General features: G+C 42.6%; 1 protein-coding gene across 1 annotated transcript in view; it reads right to left on the reverse strand.

Annotated features, from left to right (window-relative positions):
* Positions 1 to 24,971, reverse strand: part of CEP120 (centrosomal protein 120) — a 1,674,147-nt gene that overhangs the window by 902,006 nt on the left and 747,170 nt on the right. The window contains exon 11 of the mRNA XM_044060765.1: positions 18,658 to 18,840. Coding sequence (XP_043916700.1) covers positions 18,658 to 18,840 — 183 coding nt within the window. The remainder of the gene's footprint in view (positions 1 to 18,657; positions 18,841 to 24,971) is intronic.

The raw sequence follows: 24,971 nt of genomic DNA on the forward strand, positions 1-24,971 counted from the left end.
CCAGTTGCTACCCTTTTAATCATGCTCCTATTTTTAAACAACTGCAAGGCCTTTCTCTGACATATTACTGTGAAACTGTAATTCAGATAATGCGATAGCGTTGTTACCTCACAGCAAGAGGTTCTCCCGTTCGATTCATGGCTTGACTTTGGATTATCAGCAGACAAGGACAATTTAGATGTGTTTGGACTTAATATAGGTCAGTCCCTTATGTCAGACAATGCCTCAACTAACACCAGAGACAAATGTGGTTCTGTTTTTTCTAAACTTAGTAGACAAATGAAATCTCTCAGAACCAACATATGGCACCTAAAGCTTTTTAAAGCGTACAAAATAAAAGATATTACACCCAGAGGGCTTCGAATTAGGTTGCAACCATTGGTGGCTAACATTGACAATCAATTAACACAAGATTGGGCCACTGCATAGCATCAAGCATCAATGCTTTTTGTAGATAGTCTCTCTAAATATTATGAAAGAACCATAGAAACAATGATCACAGATATACAAACCACTTGTTTAGAAGCTGAAATTTTTTCCACTGAAGACTATTATCAGACTCATTTATTAGAATTAGCAAGCATGGAAGAGCAACTCAAGAAAAAGAAAATGCATAAGTTTAATAGAGACTTAGCTGACTGTGAAAAAGGCAAACCATTCGTAACACAAAAAAGTGTCAGGTTTAATGAAGGGGCAAATAAAACACAAAAGGGCAGGAAGAGACCCAGACCGATATTAAAAAAGAATGAGACAACATGCAGTGTTACATCTGATGATGATTTCTCATCAACAACAGATGGTGAGGCCTCCTCTAACCAGGCGTCCCCAGTTGCAAAAAGGAAGCAACTTACCCCTTTAGGTCCAACAAACGCAGGGCAGGGAGGAAACATACGAGAAAACATGGGTACAACCAACCTTCAAACCTTATTGAAACAAATAACAACACAGTGAATAATGTTCTTAACATTTCTTCCTTTGAGCTTATGAATGTACAACACAAAGTACTGAATAAAGGTTTAAATTTTGTACCAACATCATCTGTTCCTGAACATTTTTTAATGGAGGATATTAATAATTTTTGTAGAACTCTTAATCTTAAGCTATTTTTTTCAGATCAGTCTAGTTCTCAAAGATCTACTGGTTTCCGATTTGGGAAATCCAATTTTACACCTCCTATGGACAAGCATGTTTCCATATTTAAAAATTGTGTTATGAAAGATCTACATTTTTCTAACAACTACACATGCAATCGTAGTAATCTCAGCCAGGCTGAAATAGCAGCTCTTTCACAATTACAACAGAACAAGGATATAGTCATCACTCCAGCGGACAAAGGTGGTGGTATTGTTGTAATGGATCACTCAAAATACAAGGATGAGGCGTTAAAACAATTATCCCAATCACAATTTTACATACAGATGGTAGTGGACCCTACATCTAACTTCAAATCTGACATTGATTCTTTTTTTAGATCTGGCAGTAGAGGAGGGCATTATTACCACACAAGTTGCCAGGCAACTTAAGGTAAATGAACCAATGCCACAATATTTATACCTCATACCCAAAATACATAAGGATTTATACAATCCACCAGGCAGACCCATAGTTTCAGGTCGGGGATCACTTACAGAACATCTTAAACCATTGCTTAGTATGGTTAGATCACGTATTCAAGACACCACAGAGTTTCTGAATATCATTGAAGATTCTCAATTGGAAGAGGATTGGCTGTTATGCACATTGGACGTATCCTCTCTGTACACTAGTATCCCTCATAAGGCTGGCATAATGGCGGTGACTTACTGGTTAAATAAGTCCAATTTATATCCCACTGGATTTACCAATTTTTTGATTAAACTCACAGAATACGTTCTACAAAAAACATTTTTTATTTTGAAGGCAATCCATATTGGCAAATCAAAGGCACAGCTATGGGGGCATCATTTGCCCCAATTTATGCAGATTTGTTTATGGGATATTTTGAACAGGCCTTCATATATGATGTTCAACACAACATTCATATTGACAATTTAGATATCTGGCGGAGATATCTGGATGATTGCTGGTTGGTGTGGCGGGCTGGTATGGAAGAATTATCAAAATTTGTTGCATATCTCAATAATAATCCTTTTGATATACATTTCACAGCTAACACTAGATATCATGAAATAGTTTTTTTGGATGTTGTGGTCAAAAGATTGCCTAATCATACTTTGGCTACATCCATACACAGAAAATTTCCACAATACAACACTTTACTTCATGCTACCAGTTCTCACCCACGCCACATCATCAGCAACATCCCAAAGTCTCAATTTTTGCGACTCAAAAGAATATGTTCCACAGATGTAGAATATTCTACATACACACAGGATTTAAAAGCAAGATTTATTGATATAGGATATAATTCGGAACACCTAACCAATATGGTGACCCAAACCAAGAACAGAAGCAGGTCTGAATTATTGAAATACAATAGATCACAAGAGGATGAACAAAGCAATTGCCAACAACCCATCAGACTAGTCACCACTTATGGCAACAATACATCTAGGTTTAGAGAGATTGTTAGTACACACTGGGATATATTGAAATCGAACCCAATTCTCAATGAGATTCTCCCAGATGAATGTGCTTTCTCTTACCGCAGAGGGCGGACCATCCATTCCCATTTAACACATTATAAAAGATTTACACCACCCTCTACAATACAAACAACACTTTTTGGTGACCCACTGGTAGGCTGTTACCCTTGTGGACATTGTTGTGCATGTCAGCACATTTGAAAAACAAAAGAATTTAGCAGCAAAAACACTCCCAAGGTATACAACATCAACATCTTTGGAAACTGCAGCTCTGATTGGGTCATCTATCTGGCCTATTGCACCTGTTCTGCCTTTTATGTTGGTCAGACCTCTAGACCCATTAGAATAAGGATCAGTGAACATTTAAGCTCTATTAGAAACAGACGAGTAACAAATGCTTTATACAAACACAGTAGAAATCACACAGGTCCCTCCTTTAAATTTATCATTATTGATAAAATTCAACTCCACAGAAATTTCAAGATGGGATGGCATACCAGATTAAATAATATGGAAAGTATGTGGATCACTAAACTTGGAGCCATTTTCAAACCAGGGTTGAATTAATATGAAGTACATGAAGGTACAATTAAACAATAATTTAAATATTTTTGTGTTATCAGTACACCTTTGTACCATTTATGTAAGTAAGATATACTTCATGGCACACTTAGGTATTTATTCAAGCCCAAATAATTCTAGTACATGATTACTCAGTAATTCTAATGCATAACTGAGTCCTTGTCAACAAAGTGGGTCATCATTGCTTTGACTATATAATATTAGCATTGTGGCAATCAACTGTCAGTTTAAATTAATTTTTAATAGAGACTTAGATATATTTTCATGATCTCTATTTTTGTTTCAATCTCATACATTCATTTGTACTGTTGCTAGCATCATTTAATTTGCAACTGCGTTGGATGAGTCTGTCGACCAATGGCAGGAGTACACCATTTTAGAGAGATGTATATAAACAGTACCAGGATGTGATGTTGTTTTGTATAATCACTTTTTGCAAAGGAAATGGAACATTGATAAAGGCTTGTTAAGCCGAAACCGGTCTGTTATTTTCATGGCAGGCAGCTTTTTAGCTACCTTGTATTAAATATCATTATTTATATCCTGCTGTCATGTGTGCTGGTCCCTCCTTGGTTTTGCTCTTATTGGTTTGGACTGTGCACCACAGTCCACCGTGCGTGCCTCGTTACTCTGTATTGTTGACTCGGGAGTGCCTTCTGTGTGGAGTCTGCATGTCCTCCCCACGGTTGGGTAGCATTCGAAAGACATGCGTGCGTAAATGGGCGTGCCTTCGTTGAAGGTTGGGCGTCGAGCTGGCACCTCGGCGTTTCATAAAAATATACTGCCAATCATTAGCGGACCGGAGTTCCGCTGTGGCGACCCCTTACCGGGAAAAAGCCGAAAGACAAACAACAACTGTATAAGAATATGCCATAACTCACTCAAGCCTGTAGCTCCTTTATGCATACTTACAGTTCACACCCATAGCTCCTAATGACGTCCAGAACATTTTGGGTGTGTTTTCTTTAACTAAGTGACTAACTTAGACAATAATAGGATGTATTTTAAAGGGCAAGAGTTATTAACAACATGCAACTAAGGCTGTTGGTCTAAGATGTTCTTCAGTAGAGAAATTAATCTTTGTTTGCAACTCATTTTTCATATTTATGCATATATTTTCATAACTGAGAGGCTTACATTTTATTGAGGTGCATGGTATGAAACAGGACAATTAATTGAAAATGCTTCTCCACACTATACTGGAAATATTGCTAGCCATTTGTTAGTAATTATGAAATAGGCAGTATTTACACATGTACTTAATACTTCAAAACACAAGTGACTTACAAACTGTTGCATGACTTTAGCTGAAATCTTAGATGTTGTTGAAAAAAACTGTCCTTGATATTTGAACTGTATGTCACACATCTTGAGAGATATCCAGTATTATTTATATTGCTAATAAGACTAAACATATTTTCATATTTCTGTATATACCACAATAAACATGCACTTAGAGGAATTTCTTGATGTCATGTGAAAGATTCTGCCTGGCTAACAAAAAAGTTCTAACAATATAAGTCTAGGCTGCCTAGTTTTCAAGATAAATGGAAATTTGTTTATGAAAGTTTAGAAAAACATAACTTGAGGTTTGTGTGCATTATAATATAGTACAATATTTATGGAACAGGCTATGAATGCACTATTATCACTGTAAAGAGTACTTTTATTGATAACATTGCTGTTTGTACAGTTTTAATTGTTCACAAAATATTCACGTGTGTTTATATTTCACTTTTTTATTTTTTTTTTCCCAAAACAATGCTTTGGAATGGAAGATGTGTGTAGGATGCTAGTGGTGTGACATTCCACACCACTTAGGTGTTAACGAGATAAGAGTACACATTTGAATAGATTACTACTACAGCAATGCTTCTGGGACTCTTGCTGCAGAAGGTCCAATGCCTGGCCTAATTTCCAGATCTTAGTGCCCTTCTCTTTCAAGACCAGGTGGATATCACCACTTGGGGGTGCCAATACATTCCCTGTATGAAGATAGCATCCTATCTGTCCCATCTTTAGAGCTTTCTTGCTCAGGATGTCCAGCAGGATGCCCACGCTGCCTTCTCCTGGTTAGAATCCTTAGGACTGTGACCAGAAAGGAACACCAATGGACATCCTCTGGGTCGGAAACTTTGAAAAACTGTGTTCTCCAAGTCTATCCAGACCTGAGCAGGTCTGAGACAATGATGGAAATGCAGTAAATACATAGGAAACAAGGTTCCTCACTCCGGCCTCAAGATACTCAAGGAAGAAGAGTGGATGGTGGGAGAGAAACCAATACTGCTACGGTAATCTACTCAAATATCAACTATCATGCACATGCTTACAAAATTTACTATGTTTTTCATGTAGATCACTGTTGCACTATTACTGATTAATGGGATGATTCCCAGCATGTCCAAGAAGTGGGCGGTTGTAGGACTGGTTGGGGGGAGGGTTGTAACAAGCTCTTCATAACAGTAGCAGCAAACCCAAGCCTTGCTCTGAAAGCCATGTCTATTCTGCCATATAGATGGTGACCAGGCCAATCTTGGACCTTTCAAAGCTGAACACCACACCAAGCTCAAGCTTCCAATATTTTAAATAACAATTCTTTCAGTCTTATGCCTTATTGCCAAACTCTGCCCTTTTGGCTTTAGTTAAATGCCTCTCGTATCTGCAAGGAGGTGGAAACCTGACATCTTTGGTTTTCTTACAGAATTATAGGTATGGACTGAAGATCAGGTGCAGCTTCCAAAAAAAAAAAAAAAAAAACACTCACCCATCCCTAGAAAAATCTGCTGTACCGCTTGTGCTGTGAGATTTCAAACATCTTTCATAGGTTCATAGGTGTTTACCAGGCTAACAATCACAAGGGCCTTTTTAAGCCTAGCCATGCATCCCAAATCTTTGACAAGTTTCAATACCCTTGATAAGTGTAAGCAAGGGCCTGGGAGATTAACCATTTATAGATTGCCTGTGTCCATTAGAGACATAGGTGCCAAACCAGGGATGAATTTCCTGTTCCCCATCCAAATGTCAAAGTTGCACTTGAATTAGTTTATGGAAGAACTCTGTTTATATGGATGGGAAGCCTGTTCCATAGATGGAGTAGTCTTTGGGATATATACCTGTCTCTTCAGCAGATCCTATTTATATCACAGGCAAGGTATAAGTCTTTAGAATGGGCAATTCTGGTGCTTTCTATTTTGTGGACATGCAGGAGGTCCATCAGATTGGGGTCTGACAATGCCTTGTATGCTAAGCAGAGATCTCCCCTCAAAAGCCTGTAGGAGACAGACTACAGGGATAGGGCCTTGAGGCGGTCTTCATAGGACATTTTACTAACACCAAGTATTCTTTTAGTGAGGAACCTCTGTGGATGTTCCAATTGTTGGATATGCTGGGTTAGGTACATACCAAAGGGTGAGTTGTACTCAATGATAGGTCTGATGAATGCTGAATACAGTGGAGTGTATAGGTGTGCAAAATCTAATCATAACTATAAATGTCCTTCTCTTCTACATGCTGCAGTATTCATTATATATGGGAGTTCGACTCCAGCTAACTCATACATCCAGTCAGTACAAAAAAAGAGTCTAAATGCTACTGCTAAGTACATGGATGCCGTGCAGCCACTGCCATAGATCGGCCATAAGGAACCTCGGGTATAAAACAGACGACAGCACGCACCAAACTTAGAACTGAATGCTGCCAAGCACCAGCCTGAGCCTAGGTGAAAAGCATATCACCAGGAAAGACAGGCAAGTGTCAGGGGGTAGGTGGGGGGAGGGTAGCAATACTGCAGCACATAGAAGAGAAGTACATCTATGGTTATGGTAACATTTTACACAACTATTCAACGTTCTTCTATTCATATACTGCAGTATGGGAGAATGCCTGCTTGGGAAAGCTGTGGGGGAGGAGGAACAGAAACTTTTTCTACAAAGCCATGTAGAATAGCCCTACCTGGATTTAGAGATGACATCTAATTTATAATGTTTGGTGAAGGTATGAACAGAGGACCAGCTAGTTGCTTCCAGGATAGAAAAAGTATCCAATCCTTTAAAGAAGGCCCCAGAAGAGGAAACTACTTTTGCTGAGCAGCAGAAAGAGATAGCTTTAGAAACCTAAGAAGAAATAGTTTGCTTGGAAACCGGATGACCCAGGGCTCTTGGGTAGTAGGAAACAAACAGGCATCCAGACTTTCCGATAGGTTTGGTTTTACCCAGGTAGAATCTGAGTTGCCTGTGCACATCCAAAGAATGTAGGATTCTCTCACCTTTAGATCGAGGGGAAGGAAAAAAGGTGGACAGGTCAATAGACTGGTTAAGGGATAATGCAAAAAGGAAGGGTTGGTACGCAAGGAAACCCTGTCCCTGTGGAAAACTGTGAAGGTGGGATTAGACATTAGAGCTTGCAGCTCAGGAAACCCTTCTAGCAGATGTAATGGCCACAAGCAAAACTGTTTTCCATGTGCAATGTTGCAGGGAAGAGAAGCTTGCTGGCCCAACGGGTGCAAACGTAAGCTTCTCTAACACAAAGTTGAGATTCCAAGGAAGAGGTACTGGTTTCCTTCGTGTTCTAATATGAAGGGCAGCTTTAAGGAAAAGTTTTGCTTCTAACATCAAAGCAAGAGGGGGCGACATAGGCAGACAAGCTGAGATAGGCCACCTTTCATCAGTTCACACAGATAGGACAAAACCACTGGGACATCCACCAGCAGTGGCTGTAAATCCTTCTTGCAACACCAGATGGAAAACCTTTTCCATTTGGAAACACAGGAGTTTTTAGCACCGGGTTTTCTAGCCTCCTGCAGAATTTGAAGCATATCCTCTGAAAATAGGTGTCTAAAGGGAATCAAAATCCATTACCCACAGAGCCAGGTTCAGAGTTGACAGCTGTGGATGTATCAGAGTTCCCTCGTCCTGTGTGAGTAGATCCATCCTGTGGGGGTAACTTGTGTTAACTGCCCCTGGATAAGTGCAGGAAAAGGGGGAACCAGTGCTGCCCTGGCTAAAAGGGAGTCACCAGCAAGATTTTTGGTTGATCCTGCTGAATCTTCAGTAGGACCTTTTGTAGGATAGGCAAGGAGGGAATGCATACAGAAACATCCCTTTCCAAAAAAAATGATACAGCGCCCACCTCCCATGCCAGGCAGTGTGGAACCCTGGTGCAAAAATTTGGAAGTTGTATGTTCATGTAGGAGGCAAAGAGATCTACCTGTGGCGTACCCCAATGATGGATCAGGTCCAGAACCACATCCCTGTGGGACTGGGTCATGGACCTGCTTAATGAGTCTGCAACCACATTGCAAGTCGATGGAAGGTAAACTGCCTTAAGGGGGACTTGGCTTTGAAGGGCTAACCCCCAGGCGTATAGGACTAGTCTGCATAGGAAGTAAGACTTTGTTCTCTCCTGCTTGTTGACGTACCACAGGACGGTGGTGTTGCCTGTGAACCATCTCAGCACCCCTGGCACCTTGGGTTTGAAGATTTTCAAGGCAAAAATCAAGGCTCTCATTTAATTTACATTAATATGTTCCTTTGCCTGGGAGGGAGATCACACATCCCTGACCCTCCAGGACTGCAGGGTTGCATCCCAGAATATACCTGAAACATCTCTGAATAACTTCAGGGAAGGAAGGGGGGAGGGCTGTAGGGGGAGACCAGGATTTTTGGTTACCTGAAGTATTCACTAGTTCAACTCCTTTTTTACACAGGGCAGGAGTGGAATCTTGAAATCCAGGAGATGGGAGAGCTGCATCCAAAAAGTCGTTGGAAACAACTGAATTTTTCTCATGTGCAGTTTGGCCCAGGGGAGCATGGGGATAGTAGATGGCATGAACCCCAGGAGGTGTAGGAAGTCCCTGACAGTCAAGGAAGGGAGGGGTAAAATGCTCTGGAAGTAAGAGGTGAGGAACAGCACCTTTTCTGTGTGTAGGGAAGCCAGCATCTTGTTTGTTTGAATCCTGCAACCCAGAAAATGTGGTCTTGTGAAGGGGTTTCAGAGGACTTCTGATAGTTTATAGTGAAGCTTAGATTCTGTAGAAGGGAGAGATGGTAAAGGAGAGAGACTCCTGAAAAAGGTCTGAAGAGTGGGCTTGATTAAGGAGATCATCTAGATAAGGGAAGATCTGAATTCCTTGCAGTCTGCAGAATGCTAGGACAGGAGCCAAGCATTTTGTGAAGACCCTTGGAGTCACAGAGGGACCAAAGGGCAAAGCACAGAACAGAAAATGAGAGGAAGTAACAGAAAAACAAAAACTTCCTGAACAGAGGGTGAATGGGTATGTGAAGATAAGCGTCTCTGATGGCCAATGACATAACGAAAGCTTGAGGGAGAAGAGAGGGCAAAGTCAGAATCCGAAAAGATGGGACTTTCAGAAAGGTGTTTTGATGGGAGAGTACACAGTACAAACAAAAGTCATGGGCATCTTTATGTGGAATCTACCTTCCACACTGACACTTGCCCTTCCTAGCTGACATGAAATTACCACACAACAAAGCAGCAGCAAAAAGACAAGGAAAAATGAAATGAAAAAAAACAATGGATTCAATACAAATCTAGCAAGCGAACATCTGGATCAGGCGATCGGACAGGCGGCAGAAAAGCTATGTGCTGACATCTGCTTTATACCAGACATTATGTGCGGACATCTGCTTTAAACCAGACATCCTTTTATGGCGGACATACAGGAGAAAATGTGCGGTGTCACACATACCTAGAAGTAGCATTTAGTCTCTTGTATACTCCCCAGATGTATGAGTTAGCTGGAGGCGAGCTCCCATATGTGATGAATACTGCAGCATATTAATACAAGGACATCAATGACTTCCTTGGAATTAGATGCCATACCTTTGTTTATAAGTTGAGTAACGCAGAATGATTTCCCTCACTACTGTAAACACGTGATGGTACTAATGGATCTAATGTAATGCCCTGTCAAACACTTGCAGTTTTTAATGTTTTTTTATGGTTCTAAGCAGAATACACAATTATCTGTAGATATCTTCATAGGGAGTTTATTTTCCAAGTGCACACTTGGCTTTCTGTTTAGGAGAGAATACATACTTGTATACAAATGGTTGTCTGACCCATTTATACAATGCAATCTGATATATTATAATACCAGAAGAAAAAAAAAATAAAACAACAAGATTTTGCCAATGGGGTACTTATCTGTACTCAGCTCTGCAGCAGACTGAATGACATCAGACTTCAGGTATTACAGGAAGTGCAGCATGAAAGAGTGAAAGATGGTACAGTGAGATGCCAGCTTTATATAGGGAATGTACTCCTGTACATAAACAGCAGACATTTACCCAGCCGGGAGGGAGAAATGATGATCTCTGGAAGTCAGGGCAGACATCAAGCTTTCTGTAGCAAAACTGCCAAGAGTCAGCACTACTGCAGCAGTGATCTAAACATCTTCCACCTCCAGCACTCTTACCATCCCACATTCTCACTTACCTGTGCTGAGAGAGCATTCTCATACTTAGTTCCTGGTCCCTGTATTTGGAACTCCTTTCTAGACATCCAACAGCGTCCTGCTTTTTTCTCACTGTCCAAGCAACTGAAATTCTATCTATACAACAAAGTTAAATGCAAATGCACTGGATTTGTCACCTAACAACTTAAAACTCTGATCCATTACTAGATATAAGTATCTCTAGGAGATTTTGTAACCTACTGATTACTCAAAACTTACTTTACCGTGGGCAGTACATTGCACAACTGCTTCTGAGCACATTTTTGAGTAGCACTAGTACTTTCTAAATATCTGCGTCAAGTTTGGTCTATTATTGCACTATGTGCATAAGGTAATTCACATTATACTGTTCATTTATTCACCTTATCTTTAAAACTGAATGTACATAATTGTTTTAATGTCACTACGTCATGGCTGAAATGGTGTCCCTGTGGTGCACTTTACCCACCTGCTAAATAAACAAGCTTCTAACATCTACAGGTGAACCCACTGTTTTGTAACTAATCAAGATCAAACTGAAGGTACCAGGGAATATTAGGCCACTTTTCAGATCTCACAGAATGCCTTCCTCTACTTACAGAACATTGCCACGTAAACAGATAATGCATCCTTTGGGCTCCTTCATTTATTGCCATGCTTCATCCATTACTTACTAAAATTTATCAGTATTTTTGTAACAAAGGCACATGTGTCAGCCTGTTCGCTTCTTGCATGTAACCCCTCTGAACTTACATGCTCTGGCAGTCTGTGCGCCTATTCCTTGTGGGGTGTGGAATCTTCTTATGATCTCTTTCTGAAGCAAACTAATTTTCTGTCTTGAATACTTTCTCGTATTCCAGCAAATAAATGTTACCTCTGCAGGACCAGTTTTCAAAGCAGGCTGTTTGGTATTTTAATACACCCACCAATCAACATATATTTTTAATATCCATGTCTTCAGACACAACAGCTATCATTCTGAGATTTTCCTTTTTTATTTCCTAAGAGTCATAACTGTGCTCTCTTCTTACCCAATTCAGTTTCCTAGAATTCCTTCACAATTCTTCCTTTCCAGAGTGTTTATGCCCAAATGTATTTTATCTCTGGCTAAATGGAGCACAGCTTAAGAAAAGTACAGTTTTGTACCTACCATAAATGTAGATGTTCGAGTGCTAATACAGCTGCAGTAATCACAGATGGGTTTTCTGCCATCAGGCGGGTCCTCGGTCGGCCGAATTCCAAAGTCTAGGTCCGGCGTCGGTTATTGTCACTTTCTTTCCTGACGTCAGTGCGGCAGGGGTATATAAGACACAGCCGACGCCATATTCTTCAGTCTTTCTTGCCCCAGATGTCAGGTGCCCCCAGAAGGAAGGCAATACATAAAATATATATGTATATAGTCAAGCAATGCAATATAATCAAAAATCAGTAGTTGCAAGCAAATACACCATAGAAGGATAACCCAATCAGGTTGTATGAGGATGTGTTAGCCACTAGGCCTTTACCAAGAGGGGAAGGAGGGAGGGAAACCTGTACTGCAGCTGTATTAGCACTCGAACATCTACATTTATGGTAGGTACAAAACTGTACTATGTTCATCGTGCATACAGCTGCAGTAATCACAGATGGGTAGAATCCCAAAGCTACGCACAGGGTGGTAGGCACTAGGTGGAACTGGGAGCAGCCAGAATGCCCTGCAACACAGCAGAGGCAAAGCCTGCTCTAGTTTTGGAATATAAAGGCAGGTGGTAGTGTTTTATGAAGGTATGCACAGAACTCCAAATGGCTGCCTCCAAAATATCTTTGGTAGGGACTCCTGTGAGGAAGGCTGTAGAGGTAGCTGTGGCCCTTGTGGAGTGGGATCTGATGCCTGTAGGAACAGGTTTGCCATGAAAGGAGTAACAAAACCGTATGCAATGGCCTATCCATTTTGAAATTGTCTGTTTGGAAATTGGCTTCCCTTGAGCTCCTACAGCATAGGACACAAAAAGTTGTTCTGATTTCCTGAAGGGCTGTGTTCTGTCCAAATAGTAACGTAGCTGTCTATGGATGTCTAAGGAATGTAGCAGCCTTTCCCCTTTGTTTTGAGGATTGGGGAAAAAGGTAGGTAAGTGTATGGCCTGATTTACAGCTACCCTGGATACTACCTTAGGCATAAATGACGGGTTGGTTCGTAGGGAAACCCTGTCCTGATGGAAGATGAGAAAGGGCTGCACAGCCATGAGGGCTTGTAGTTCCGAAACCCTACGAGCTGAGGTAATGGCCAGAAGGAAATCTGCTTTCCAGGACAAATATTGCAAATCTATTGAGACAGCTGGTTCAAAGAGAGGTAATGTTAATTTTTCTAGAATGTAGTTAAGATCCCAGGCTGGTATTGGTTGTTTCCTTGGAGGTCTTATATTCTTAGCTCCTCTGAGGAACTGTCTTAAAAGTGGGTGAGAGAATAAGGGTGGATCAGTGTTGTATTCTGCAGAAATGGCTGAGGCATGAATTTTGATGGAGGAGAATGAAAGTCCACTGTTCAACAGCTCAGCTAGATACTGTAATATCTGAGGCAAATTCAGTTTTCTAGGATCCTGGCCTTTTTTCTCATTCCAAGTGCAAAAACGTTTCCATTTTGCGGAGTAAGCCTTTCTAGTAGATGGCCTTCTGGCCTCCAAAATGAAATCCTGCACCTCTTTGGAGAGTAGGGTCTGTTGTGGTGTTAAGGAATTTTCCATGCAGCCAGATTTAGAGTTTTCAGCTGACTGTGAAGAGTTTTGTGGCTGTGCTGAGTCAGTAGAAGAGGCATTAGAGGTAGGGTCCAGGGAGGAGTATGTGTTAGGCTCCTCAGGAGTGGGTACCAGTGTTGTCTTGGCCAGTCTGGAGCAATCAGTATCACCTTCGGTCTGTCTGCTCTTGCTTTCAAGATCACCTTGGGCAGAAGAGGCAAAGGTGGGAAAGCGTAAACTGTCCATGCTGTCCAACTGAAAGAAAGGGCGTCCACTCTCCAGGCCTTTGGATGAAAGGTCCTTGAACAGAACTTTTTCAATTGATGATTCCTGTGGGAGGCGAAGAGATCTATGTCTGGTCTTCCCCATGCCTGGATTATCTTTGTAAACACTTGAGAATGCAACTTCCATTCGTGTGGATCTGTCATATTTATGCTTAGATTGTCTGCCAGCGTGTTTTCCAATCCTGGCAAGTACTGTGCTTGAAGATAGATTTGCCATTCCAGCGCCAAGTTCCAAAGTGACATGGCTAGCCTGCACAGGGGGTATGAATGTGTTCCACCTCGTTTGTTTATGTACCACATTACTGTGGTGTTGTCTGTTCTTATCAATAATTGCCCTGGATGCAGGAGGTCCTTGAAAACTGTAACTGCATTTATCACTGCTAGCATTTCTTTTTGATTGATGTGAAGGTGCTTTTCCTTTTGGGACCATTTGCCCTGAATACACCTGTCTGTCATGTGCGCCCCCCAGGCATAGTCTGAGGCATTTGTTGTGATGACTTGATTTGCTTGAGGCTTGCAGAATGGAAGACCTGTGTTTGTTTGGCATGCTTGGGCCCACCATAGAAATTCCTTTTGCAAACATGGAATTATTGGTATTACTGTTTCCAAACTGTGGCTGTGTTGAGACCATAGGTTTTTTAGGTACCATTGAAGTTTCCTCGTATGCAACTTTGCACATGGGATTAGGAGAATGCAAGATGCCATGAAGCCCAGAGCCTGCAGGATTTTCCTTGCAGTGAGCCTGGTACAATTTGCTAGTATTTTGAAGTAATGAGTTAGTTGCCCTTGTTTTTCTGGCGTAAGATAGGCCATCTGGGTGTTTGTGTCCAAGTTGGCACCCAGGAAAGTTATTTTCTGAGATGGTGTTAGCCTGGATTTTTCCTTGTTGACTGTGTATCCCAGAGAATTCAATAACCGTGTTACATAAGCCAGATGTTCCAGAAGTATGTGCTTGTTGTCCGCTTGGATCAGGCAGTCGTCCAAATAAGGGTAAATTTGTATCCCTTGAAGTCTGCAGTAGGCAATTACTGATGCCAGGCATTTCGTGAATACTCTGGGTGCAGTAGATAAGCCAAAGGGCAATGCAGAGAATTGATAGTGGATTGAACCTGCAAGAAATCTGAGGTATCTTCTACAGCTTTGTCTGATTGGGACATGCAGGTATGCCTCCTTGAGGTCCAATGTTACCAGTCAAAACTCCTTGCCCAGCATGGGAAGAAGCTGCTGTAATGTGAGCATCTTGAATTTTGGTACGAGTAGAAATGTGTTTAGGATGGATAAGTCCAAAATGGGTCTCCAGTCGGTTCCTTTCCTTGGTACCAGAAAAAGTCTGGAATAAAAACCTTGACCTTGTTCGTGAGTAGGTACCTCTTGAATAGCTTTCATGGCCATAAGCTTTGAAATTTGTATTTGAGCCTCTGCCCTTTGATTGTGTGGCAGGTTCGGCATGCCTCTCATTTTTGGAAGAGTGTGAAAATGAAATCTGTAGCCTCTGTTTATAATGTCCAGGATCCATTTGTCTGTTGTGATAATATGCCAATTTCTTGTAAATAATGCCAGCTTTCCTCCCAAGGGTGCTGTCAGCTGAGACTTGCTTGGCATGAAAAGGGGAAGTCATTGGGTTTGTTTCCTGTATTGCTGTGCACTGTCCTCCCCACCTCTTGGTGCTGGAGTTTGCCATTGTCTGCCTCTATATGATCCTTGAGGTTGTCCTCTGCCCCTTGTGCGCCTGTATCTACCTCTTTGTGGCTTGTCCGTGGCTGGAAAGGACCAGTTCTTTGAAGGCCAATTTCTGCTAAAACGTGGTGGTTGAACCTGTAGAAAAGCTTTGACAGTTTGCATAGATTTAGCTTTTTCTTCCATTTTCCGTAGTATATCCTCAGCATTAGTACCAAATAATACATCCTTTTGTAAAGGAGCATCTAGTAGCTTAGCTTTAACATGGTCAGGCAAGGTTTGTTCCCTAAGCCAGGCATGTCTACGAATGACTGATCCTGTCACAGCAGCTCTACTTGAGGCCTCTAGGGCATCATAGCCACATTGTAAGGTGTGTTTACCCACTTGTTCTGCACTCTGCATCATATCCTGCAACTCCTTCAAATCTGGTTGTTCAGGTTGAGACATTTTATTTCTTAGTTGTGATAACAGAAACTGCTGATATTTAAGCATATGGAACTGACAATTTAAGGCCCTCATGGCTAGGGTGGCCGAGGTATATACCTTTTTCCCCACCTTTCTAAGGATCTAGACTCTCTTTCGGAAGGTAGTGGATTCTTAGCAGTAGAGGCCTTCATTCCCTTGGGGCCTTGAGAAATGGTTTCAGGGTCAGCATTATGGCTTTTGTAAAGAAATTGGTGAGAGTTAGGAACTCTGTAGTACCTATCAGGCTTGACTGGGGAAGGAGGCAGGGAATCCGGATTTAGGCAAGCCTCCGAGTAAACATCATCAAGTATGTCCAAGACAGGAGGTATCGCCAGAGGTCTGTGCTGAGGTAACAAAAGAAATTCCCTAAGTCTTTTCTTGGAATCAGAAAAGTCTTGGCCTTCCCAGTGGAAGTGTTCCCTCAAGGTGTGCAAGGTTTCCCCAAAAGAAAAATCCTCTGGGGGAGATACAGAAGGAATGGACTGCTCAGCATCCAAATATTCAAAAGGGGAGTACGAGTGTTCCTCTTCATCAAAATGTTCTGAAAAATGGAATCCTGGTCAGAAGAGGGAGAAGCTTCCTCCACTGTGGGTCTCTTGTCTGGAGGGGGCTGGGAACCCCTGATAAGAGTAATTAAATCCTCAGCCATTTTTAGCATCTGCTTTTTAGGCATGGGTCCTGGAGATGGGCCCTGTGCAACAGGCCTCTTGGGATGCATGGCTGATTTGGACTTAGTAAAGGCCTTAATGGAGAAGGAAGATGAGGGTCTAAAGACACCATGGGTGGAAGTGGACCTATCCACATTAGGAGGCTCAACACTCACAGTGGCTTCGGTGGTTGTAGTCTTGGTATGGGCCAAGGTACCTGCGGTCTCGGTTACAGAGGACACCGCCAAAGAAGTGTCGTTGGTAGTCAGGGGCTGCGTAGGCGCCTCGCTGAGAACCGGACCACGTGTAGCCGGTTTTGGCGTGGTGTCAGTGGAGACAGCGGGCCTCACGTGTCGGTCTTTGTCCTTGCGTTTTTTGGACAAAATGGTAGTCTGAGTATCCGACGATATTTTATAATCAAAGGCTTTACCAAAAAAGTGCTGGGCGAACTCCGCCCGACACTTAATAGTGCGTTTATTGAAAGTAGCACAAAAGCGACAGGCCGAGACGTCGTGGTCTGGGCCTAAACAAGGTATGCAGAGGGAATGGAAATCCTTATGCGGTATTTGCTTCCCACAAGAAATACAATTGTTAACTTTGACATCGGTCTGAGGCAAGAAAAGTTTCCCCAACGGGGCCTTAAAGAAGACTTCGGTTTCCAATTATTCGTAATTTCAGGAGCTGGCCGACCGGCACTTGCGAACTGCTTCTGCTTCGGGCACCGCGCGGCAAAAAAGACTGAAGAATAGGGCGTCAGCTGTGTCTTATATACCCCTGCCGCACTGACGTCAGGAAAGAAAGCGACAACAACAGACGCCGGACCTAGACTTTGGAATTCGGCCGACCGAGGACCCGCCTGACGGCAGAAAACCCATCTGTGATTACTGCAGCTGTATGCACGATGAACATCAAGCTCTTATACTAATTGGAATCAATAGTGCTGCAATGTGAACCTACTATTGCCCACATACTAAAAAGACTTGGATAATGATGGAAAAAAAAACTCAAATAGGAAATTACAGACAAAAGTAAGACCACCATTTGTTTAACAGAGTAGAGTACCCTTGAAGAAAGATTAGTGGTGTCACACTTTTTCCCCTGGCTTCACTTAAACAAACATGCAAGTAAATTCAAACAGCTTTCCAAATTTCTGTACTTTGGGGTCAATGCACCCTATAAATGTCAAATCAGTCCTCCTCACACAGCTTGAAATGCCAGCAGTGTCTCTAAAAGGAAACAGACTTCAGTTATGTGGAAAGTATTGTCCTACTTCAAAACACACCCAGCTAGTTTAATTCTCCCACATATGCCATCATCTTTGATTCAGACTTGGTCTCTTTTGTGCCCAGTATCTTGCATCCATTACTATGAACCAAACTATTTGACAATCGGATGTGCTAACAAGAATACTTTAGTCTAGTTCTCTTACCATCCACATATAGAAGTACCAGATTCAAGATTAGTTTAGTCTGCAAGGATTCCAAGACAGAATGTGTAACATTTAACTACATTAAGACAATGAGAAGGACTTCCTTCATGGATATGACATCAACAAAGGACATCTGATGACCCAGAAACAGAAGATCAACTATCAGACGCCACTACTACAGTTTACAGATCATCCTCAGAACTGCTAGCTGTTTAACAGCTTTGTATTTCAGACTACAATGAACATCACGGCGAAACACAGAACAGTCTTATGTTCTGGTCATATGACAGCTTACACAGAAATCTATTTCTAGCCACTGACATATTTTAGCTTAGTTTATTCAATGGATGTGTTTTTTGAAGCAATGGAAATGAAACATGACATTATGGCTTATCACATTATAACAATGAAGTAGCTCAAAAATAGAGTCATGTCTGCTGTCATGACTAAGGACCTGCTACAGATACATTATAGAATGAAAAAGATTTCTCTCCAATCTGAATAAGGAATGAAAAAAAACTGCAGGGGACTCTGCCTTCATGCATTCCATTATATTTCTAAGTGTTTGGAGTGATCGGCTGACCACGTAAGGAACTTAACTGACATAGGGATTTCAGTAATGATCTTCCACCAGCGCCATCACATAACATTAAACCAAAGCACTGAGCTAACAATCAAATGGCCAAACAATTTAGTCCAATGTGTCTTAGTATATTCAATATCAGTGATTCATGAGAAGTTTATTTGCATTATAATTGTAAAAAGTAATTCTTTAAAGAAAAACATCTGTTCATTTCTTCCTCAAATCTGAGAGTAATACATACCCATGGGAAGCTGTAACTGGAATCCTTTCACTGTAGGACTGCCTCCAGCAATGGTCACCTGACGGACCTAAAAAGCGAGTCCTGTCTGAAGAAAGAACGTTTGAAAGCTGCAGCCTTGCTACTCCTAAAAGCAGATCTTTCGACATTTTGTCGCGATGCCATAATTCAACTAAAAGTGGCAACCTATAAAATGAGGGGGGAAAATTTCAGAGAAATATCACAATGTCATTCTAGTCTAACACACTGCACTCACCATTGCCAGCAAATACAAAAATGAATGAAGGGAAAAAATTAAGTTATGTACTTACCAAAACATTTCACCTGTGTTGTCCATTTTCATTCTTCCTCACCTGTAGGTCTTGGATCCGATCCTCTGAGCCAGTTTGGCGACATTTTCTAGACTTTGGATCCCAATCTTGAGCTCCTCTCTCTTCCCATAATGTACCAACACTGTCCCTATATCCTCACTGATTGAGTTCGCTGCCAACTGATATTAGATAAACAGGACAGGTAAATAAAATATAAAGACTCAGACCTGGAATATGAAGATTGCATTATCCTTTGAATATCCTTCTAAGGATGACTAAGCCACAGGATGGCTGCGAGGGAATGTGAGGAAAAATGAAAATGGATAACTCAGATGGAATGTTATGGTAAGTACATAACTTCTTCATCTGATACTGTCCATTTCATTCTTCTTCACCTTTGGGTCAGAATCCCCAGCAACCAAACTCTTGGGAGGCCATCAAAAAGGATATGCAGAAGCAATGTCAGACCAAAGAAAGCTCTGATTTTAGAGACAATGCCAAAGTATTAATGTGTCACACTGGAAGGAGTATTTGACCAACTGACTAAGATAAATAACATACACAGAAGCTAAGTAGACGTTTAGATACGATAATCCTAAAAGTGCCCAAGTTGCTGTAAGATGACAAGGGAATTGCAGGGAAAAACTTAGTAATATCTTAGTCAGAGTAACCTAGAAGAATACTTAACTGAAGCAGAAGAAGTGTAAATAAGTAGCTTGTCAGACATTCAACACTTTGGACTAGTATGGATGATTAATATTGGACTTTATGGTTACTTAGGTTAAAAAGGAAGGGGTAGGTATGGAAGAATACCTTCTTTGTAAGAGAAATAATGTGAGGACGGTTGGCAAAGGTCTAAAGGTCTGCCAAAAATATTTGCTACCAAGAGGAGAATTTTCCAGGAAGAGATTTCGTATCTCTAATGCATGTTTTTTTTTTTTTTTTTTTTAAGGGTTTTGTGCTAGCAACTGAAGGATAACCATAAGCTCCGACAAAGAAGAGGTCTGTCTCACGGAGGGTGTGAGTAGCAAAATTTCTTACAGGAAAGTTTTACATAATCTGGAAGTCGTATACAGAAAGGGATTTATTTTCAATATAGTCCTTCTTTACGTTTTAATAATAGATAAAAAAAGAAGTTATACTCACCATAACGTTCCATGTGAGTTGTTCCATCTCACCTTCATTCTCACTGATGGGTTCGGAGCCAATTCCCGGCTCCGACACGGCCGACTAGCAAGCTCAAAGTACTCCAGTAGCTCGAGACCCCATCCCTTATCCCATAACGCACTGCTGGAATTACCTCAGGTCTTGTTTGCTGCGTACCATATAACAGTACAATAATTATTCTGCCTAGAAATGAATACACATTGGAAAACCAGGATGAAGACAGCCCAGGTCAACTGTCAGCCAGGAGGGGGAAGGAGGGAGGGACATGAGAATGAAGACGAGATGGAACAACTCACATGGAACGTTATGGTGAGTACATAACTTCTTTATGTGAAGTTGTTCAATCTCGCCGTTCATTCATCACTGAAGGGTAGCATCCCTAGCACCCTGATCTTGGGTGGCTCACCGAAGTACACTCTTCAGAAGCGTAGAACCAAATGAAGCCCTGTCCCTGGAGGCCTTATCCACTTTGTAATTAGTTATAAAAGTGTGAGGTTTAGACCAGGTGGCTGCTGCACAGATGTTATCCAAAGGCAATTTGGCTTGAAAGGCTGACGAGGTAGAAACTGCTCTGGTTGAATGAGCCTTTACCTTACTAGACAAGGGCATATTATGACAAGTATATGTACAGGTGATGCAATCCGACAGCCACTTAGACAGGGCTGTTTTAGCAACTGGTTTACCTTTCCTGGTCTCAGAAAAGGACACAAAGAGCTGATCTGATTTCCTAATGTCTTTGGTTCTGTCCAAATAAAATCTAGGTTGTCTATGAACATCGAGTTTATGCAACATATATTTCAATTTGTTGGTATGATTAGGGAAGGAAATGGGCAACTCAATGACTTGATTAATGTTAACCTCAGAACATACTTTGGGCAGAAAGGATGGATTAGTCCTGAGAGATACTCTGTCAGTATGGAAGACCATGTAAGGGGGCTTGATGGAAAGGGCTTGGAGCTCTGACACTCTACGGGCTGAAGTGATGGCTACTAAGAAGATAGTTTTCCATGACAAGAATTTTAGTTCACAAGACGATGCCAGCTCAAATGGAGGAAGAATGATCCGAGATAACATAAAATTCAAATTCTAAGTGGAATAAGGTGTTTTCACTGGAGGCCTTATGTGAAAGGAACCTTTTAGAAAATCCTTAGACAATTGGTGAGCCATAATATTCAAACCATCCTAGATGGAAATTAGATATAGCAGCTAATTGTACTCGTACCGTAGCTGCCGCTGCTCCTTTGCTGAAGATTTCTGTCAAGACTTGTAGGACAGAAGACAATGGGGCTTGATAAGGGTCAATGTTGTGTGAAGAAGCCCAAACAGAAAAATCTCTTCCACTTACTACGACACAATTTTCTGGTGGAAGGTTTGTGGGAAGCCAACAAAATCTGGCTAGTGTCATGGGAAAGATTATAGAGCCTGGCTATGTGGGGAATTGGAGCAGCCAAGCGGTTAGATTCAGTGTCTGCAATGACGGGTGAAGATTCCATGACGGATGTGTCAGCAAGTTCGGAACTGGGTCCAGGATCCATGGATCTTCCAGAATATGATGGTAAAGAAAAGGGAACCAAATCCGCCAAGGCCAATGAGGGGCTATGAGGATGATTGTCCATCCCAGCAACTTTACTTTCTGTAAGAATTTGGATATCAGGGGAATTGGTGGAAATGCATAGAGGAGACCTGGAGGCCAATCCTGGACAAGAGCATCCCTCGGGGAGTGACCTGACATGGGAATTAGGGCAAAAATAGCTTCTGCATTTGTTGTTGATGTGACTGGGGAAGAAGTCGCAGGAAGACTGGCCCCATTTGTGGAAGATCCTGTCCGCAATCTCTTGTTTGAGGGACCATTTGTGGGGCAACAAGATTGCTCTGCTCAGTCTGTCCGCTATTACATTGGATTTGCCCGGGATGTGCGTTGCCAACAGAAAGCGCTGGGATGACAGTGCCCACTGCCATACTCTGAGGGCTTCTTGGCAAAGGGGATAAGACTTGGTCCTGCCTTGCTTCGTCAGATACCAGACCACTGACATGTTGTCTGTCTGTACTGCAATTGTCCCCAGAGGAAGAGAGTCCTGAAAGTATTGCAATGCTAGAAGTACTGCTCTCATCTCCAGTACACTGATATGCAGATGTGATTCTTGATCTGTCCATGTGCCTTGGGCAGTCTTTCCCTGATATAGCCCCCCCCCCAATCAGGGAAGCGTCCATGGTCACAGTGGCAACTGCAGGGGGAAGCATGAAAGGACATCCTATTGTGACATGAAGAGACGTCAACCACCACTGAAGATCCTTCTTGCAGGAATTTGTTATCAGGATCATGTGACTCATTGGAAGTCCTTGGTAAGACCATTGCATGAATAGAAGCCATTGAAGGATTCTCATATGCATCCTTGCTAATGGGATTGCTAGAATAGCTGCCACCATCAATCCTAAAACTTTCAGTACCTCTGCTGCTGGTGCTCTGTTCTTTGATATTAGGGACATGATGTGTTGGCGAAGAACAGAGATTCTTTCTGGCAGAAGGCAGAGAGTGGTGGTTGACGTGTCTAGTTCTGTCCCTATAAAAACGATATGCTGCGATGGCAACAAGGCAGACGTTTCGAAGTTGACTGTAATGCCTAGCTGATCGCAGAGTGTCAGAGTAGCCTCTCTCACTTGAAGAAGTTGATGCCTGGTGGTGGAGGTAAAGAGCCAATCGTCTAGATATGGAAACACCTGGAATCCTAGACACCTTAGGTGAGCCATGACTACTGCTATGCACTTGGTGAACACTCTGGGGGCTGTAGTGAGACCAAAGGGCAGAGCTCGGAATTGATAATGATTGGCTACCAGCCAGAAATGCAGGTGATCTCTGGATGGTCTGGCCATCTTTATGTGGTAGTACGCGTCCTTGAGATCGATCGAGCACATCCAATTGTCCTTCCCCAACAAAGGGAGTATGGACTGTAGCGTGACTATACGGAACTTCTCTTTTCTCACACATTGGTTGAGTCTGCTGAGATTGAAAATTGGTCTCCAGTCCCCTGTTTTCTTTGGAACCAAAAAGAATCTTGAGTAAGTTCCGAATCCTGTCTGGTCTGCTGGGGCTGGCTGGATTACTCTTTTTCTAGCAATCAGCGTACCTCTATTGCTGCTTGTCCCATGTGACTGGGTGGAACATCCAGGATATTTTTGACGGGAAGAGGCTGGGTGGAGAATGGTATGAAATACCCTCTGGGAAATGATACTTTGTACCCAACTGTCATTTATTATATTTAGCCAGGCTTTGCGGTACAAAGATAAGCGACCCCCGACTGCCTTCAGAGTAGGACAGCCGGGCCTCCCCTTCAGGAGAGCTGGTAGGATTTGACCAGAGAAGTGATCTCTGTCACCCTGGTGTTGCGGACCCCCTCTGCTGCGAGGGCAGCATCTTCCATTGAAACCCTCTCCTCTGCCTCTGGAGGGGGGCTCTCTACGTGTGTTTTGAAAGGCTCCTTGAGCTTTCCGGTACCACATCTTTTCTCCCCTCTGACCTTTGTGAAAGGGTCAAGTGGGGGTGGAAAAACAGACTCCGATGGCAGAGTCTTTCCTTCTTGCTCACACATGGTCAAAATCTCCTTCACCTTTGGCCCAAACAAAGATGTGCCATCAAATGGGGTATTAGTAAAAGAAGACTTGAAGGAAGAGTCGCATCCAGGCATGCCTACAGAGAGCGATTCCTGTACTTGGGGCTCTACTAGAACCATCAGCTGCGTATGATATGAGACGCATGGACGAGTTGACTATCGAATTGAGGGTAGAGAGCTGAGTGGCATTCTTATCGGATACATTTGAAGCTACAGCACCCTGAAGACTATCTCCCAACTCCTTAAGGAGATCTCTCTGCAGTCTGGTAAAATGTGTCAAGTAGTTCAGTGATCTGAGTGAGAAAGTCGCTGAACTGAACATGCATTTCCCATATCTATTCATGATCCTAGATTCCCTGTTAGGAGGATGGATAGATGAGGAAGTCTCAGACATTTCCTTTTTGGTGGCTGCCACCACCACCATGGCATCAACAGGGACTCCCTTGGTCAAAAAGGACTTATCCACAGGGACTGAAATAAACTTATTAGGCCTCCTAGGAACAGGTTCCATAGATCCTGGAGACTCCCACACCCTACAAGAGACCAGATCCATAAGCTCGTCGTAGGGTGGAGATACCCAAGAGGTGGAAGGTTGAGACCCAAACGCTTCAGGAGAACCGACTTGTCCTCAGTAGGGCTCTTGGACTGCCAATCACTCCTCTGCCTAAGGATTTCAAGAATCTCCACAAAGGAGATGTCCTCAGAGGGGGATCTGGAAGACCCTTCTGATTCATCCAGGTCAGTGTCCGATGTGATAGACTCCTGGGGGGAGTCCAAATGTATCCTCTTGCATAATCTATTCCTGGGAACCTCTTCAGGGGGAACTTCTGGAGAGGTCTCAGAACAGCAGGGAGCGCCCTCTGGGGCTACCTGAGGCTCTGGGTCTCTACGCTTGGGAGGACCGGAGGAAACAGACACAGGCACTTTAGGGGAAGAAGATGCCAGACCTTGAGATGAGGAAGTCTTGGGAGGCAACACTCGCCTCATGGCATCAAATGCACCTCTGCTTCGATGAGAAGGAGTCGATGGCTCCGATGGAGCCACGATCTCCTCCTGCACCAAAACCGTGGGATCCGAGCCCGAGGTAGGAGCAGAGCTCACCCGAGCCAAGGCCCCGAGAGGAAGAGTCGGCACCGAGTCAGTGCGGCTATCCTCCCCGGACCTGACCGGAGAGTGTCGACTCCTAGAGCCGCTGGTCAGCGCCGAGAACGTCCGAGCAGATGGAGCCGAT

This window comes from Protopterus annectens, chromosome 2.part0 (assembly GCF_019279795.1).
Source record: "Protopterus annectens isolate FY-2018-M chromosome 2.part0, PAN1.0, whole genome shotgun sequence".
Taxonomy (NCBI): Eukaryota; Metazoa; Chordata; order Ceratodontiformes; family Protopteridae; genus Protopterus; species Protopterus annectens.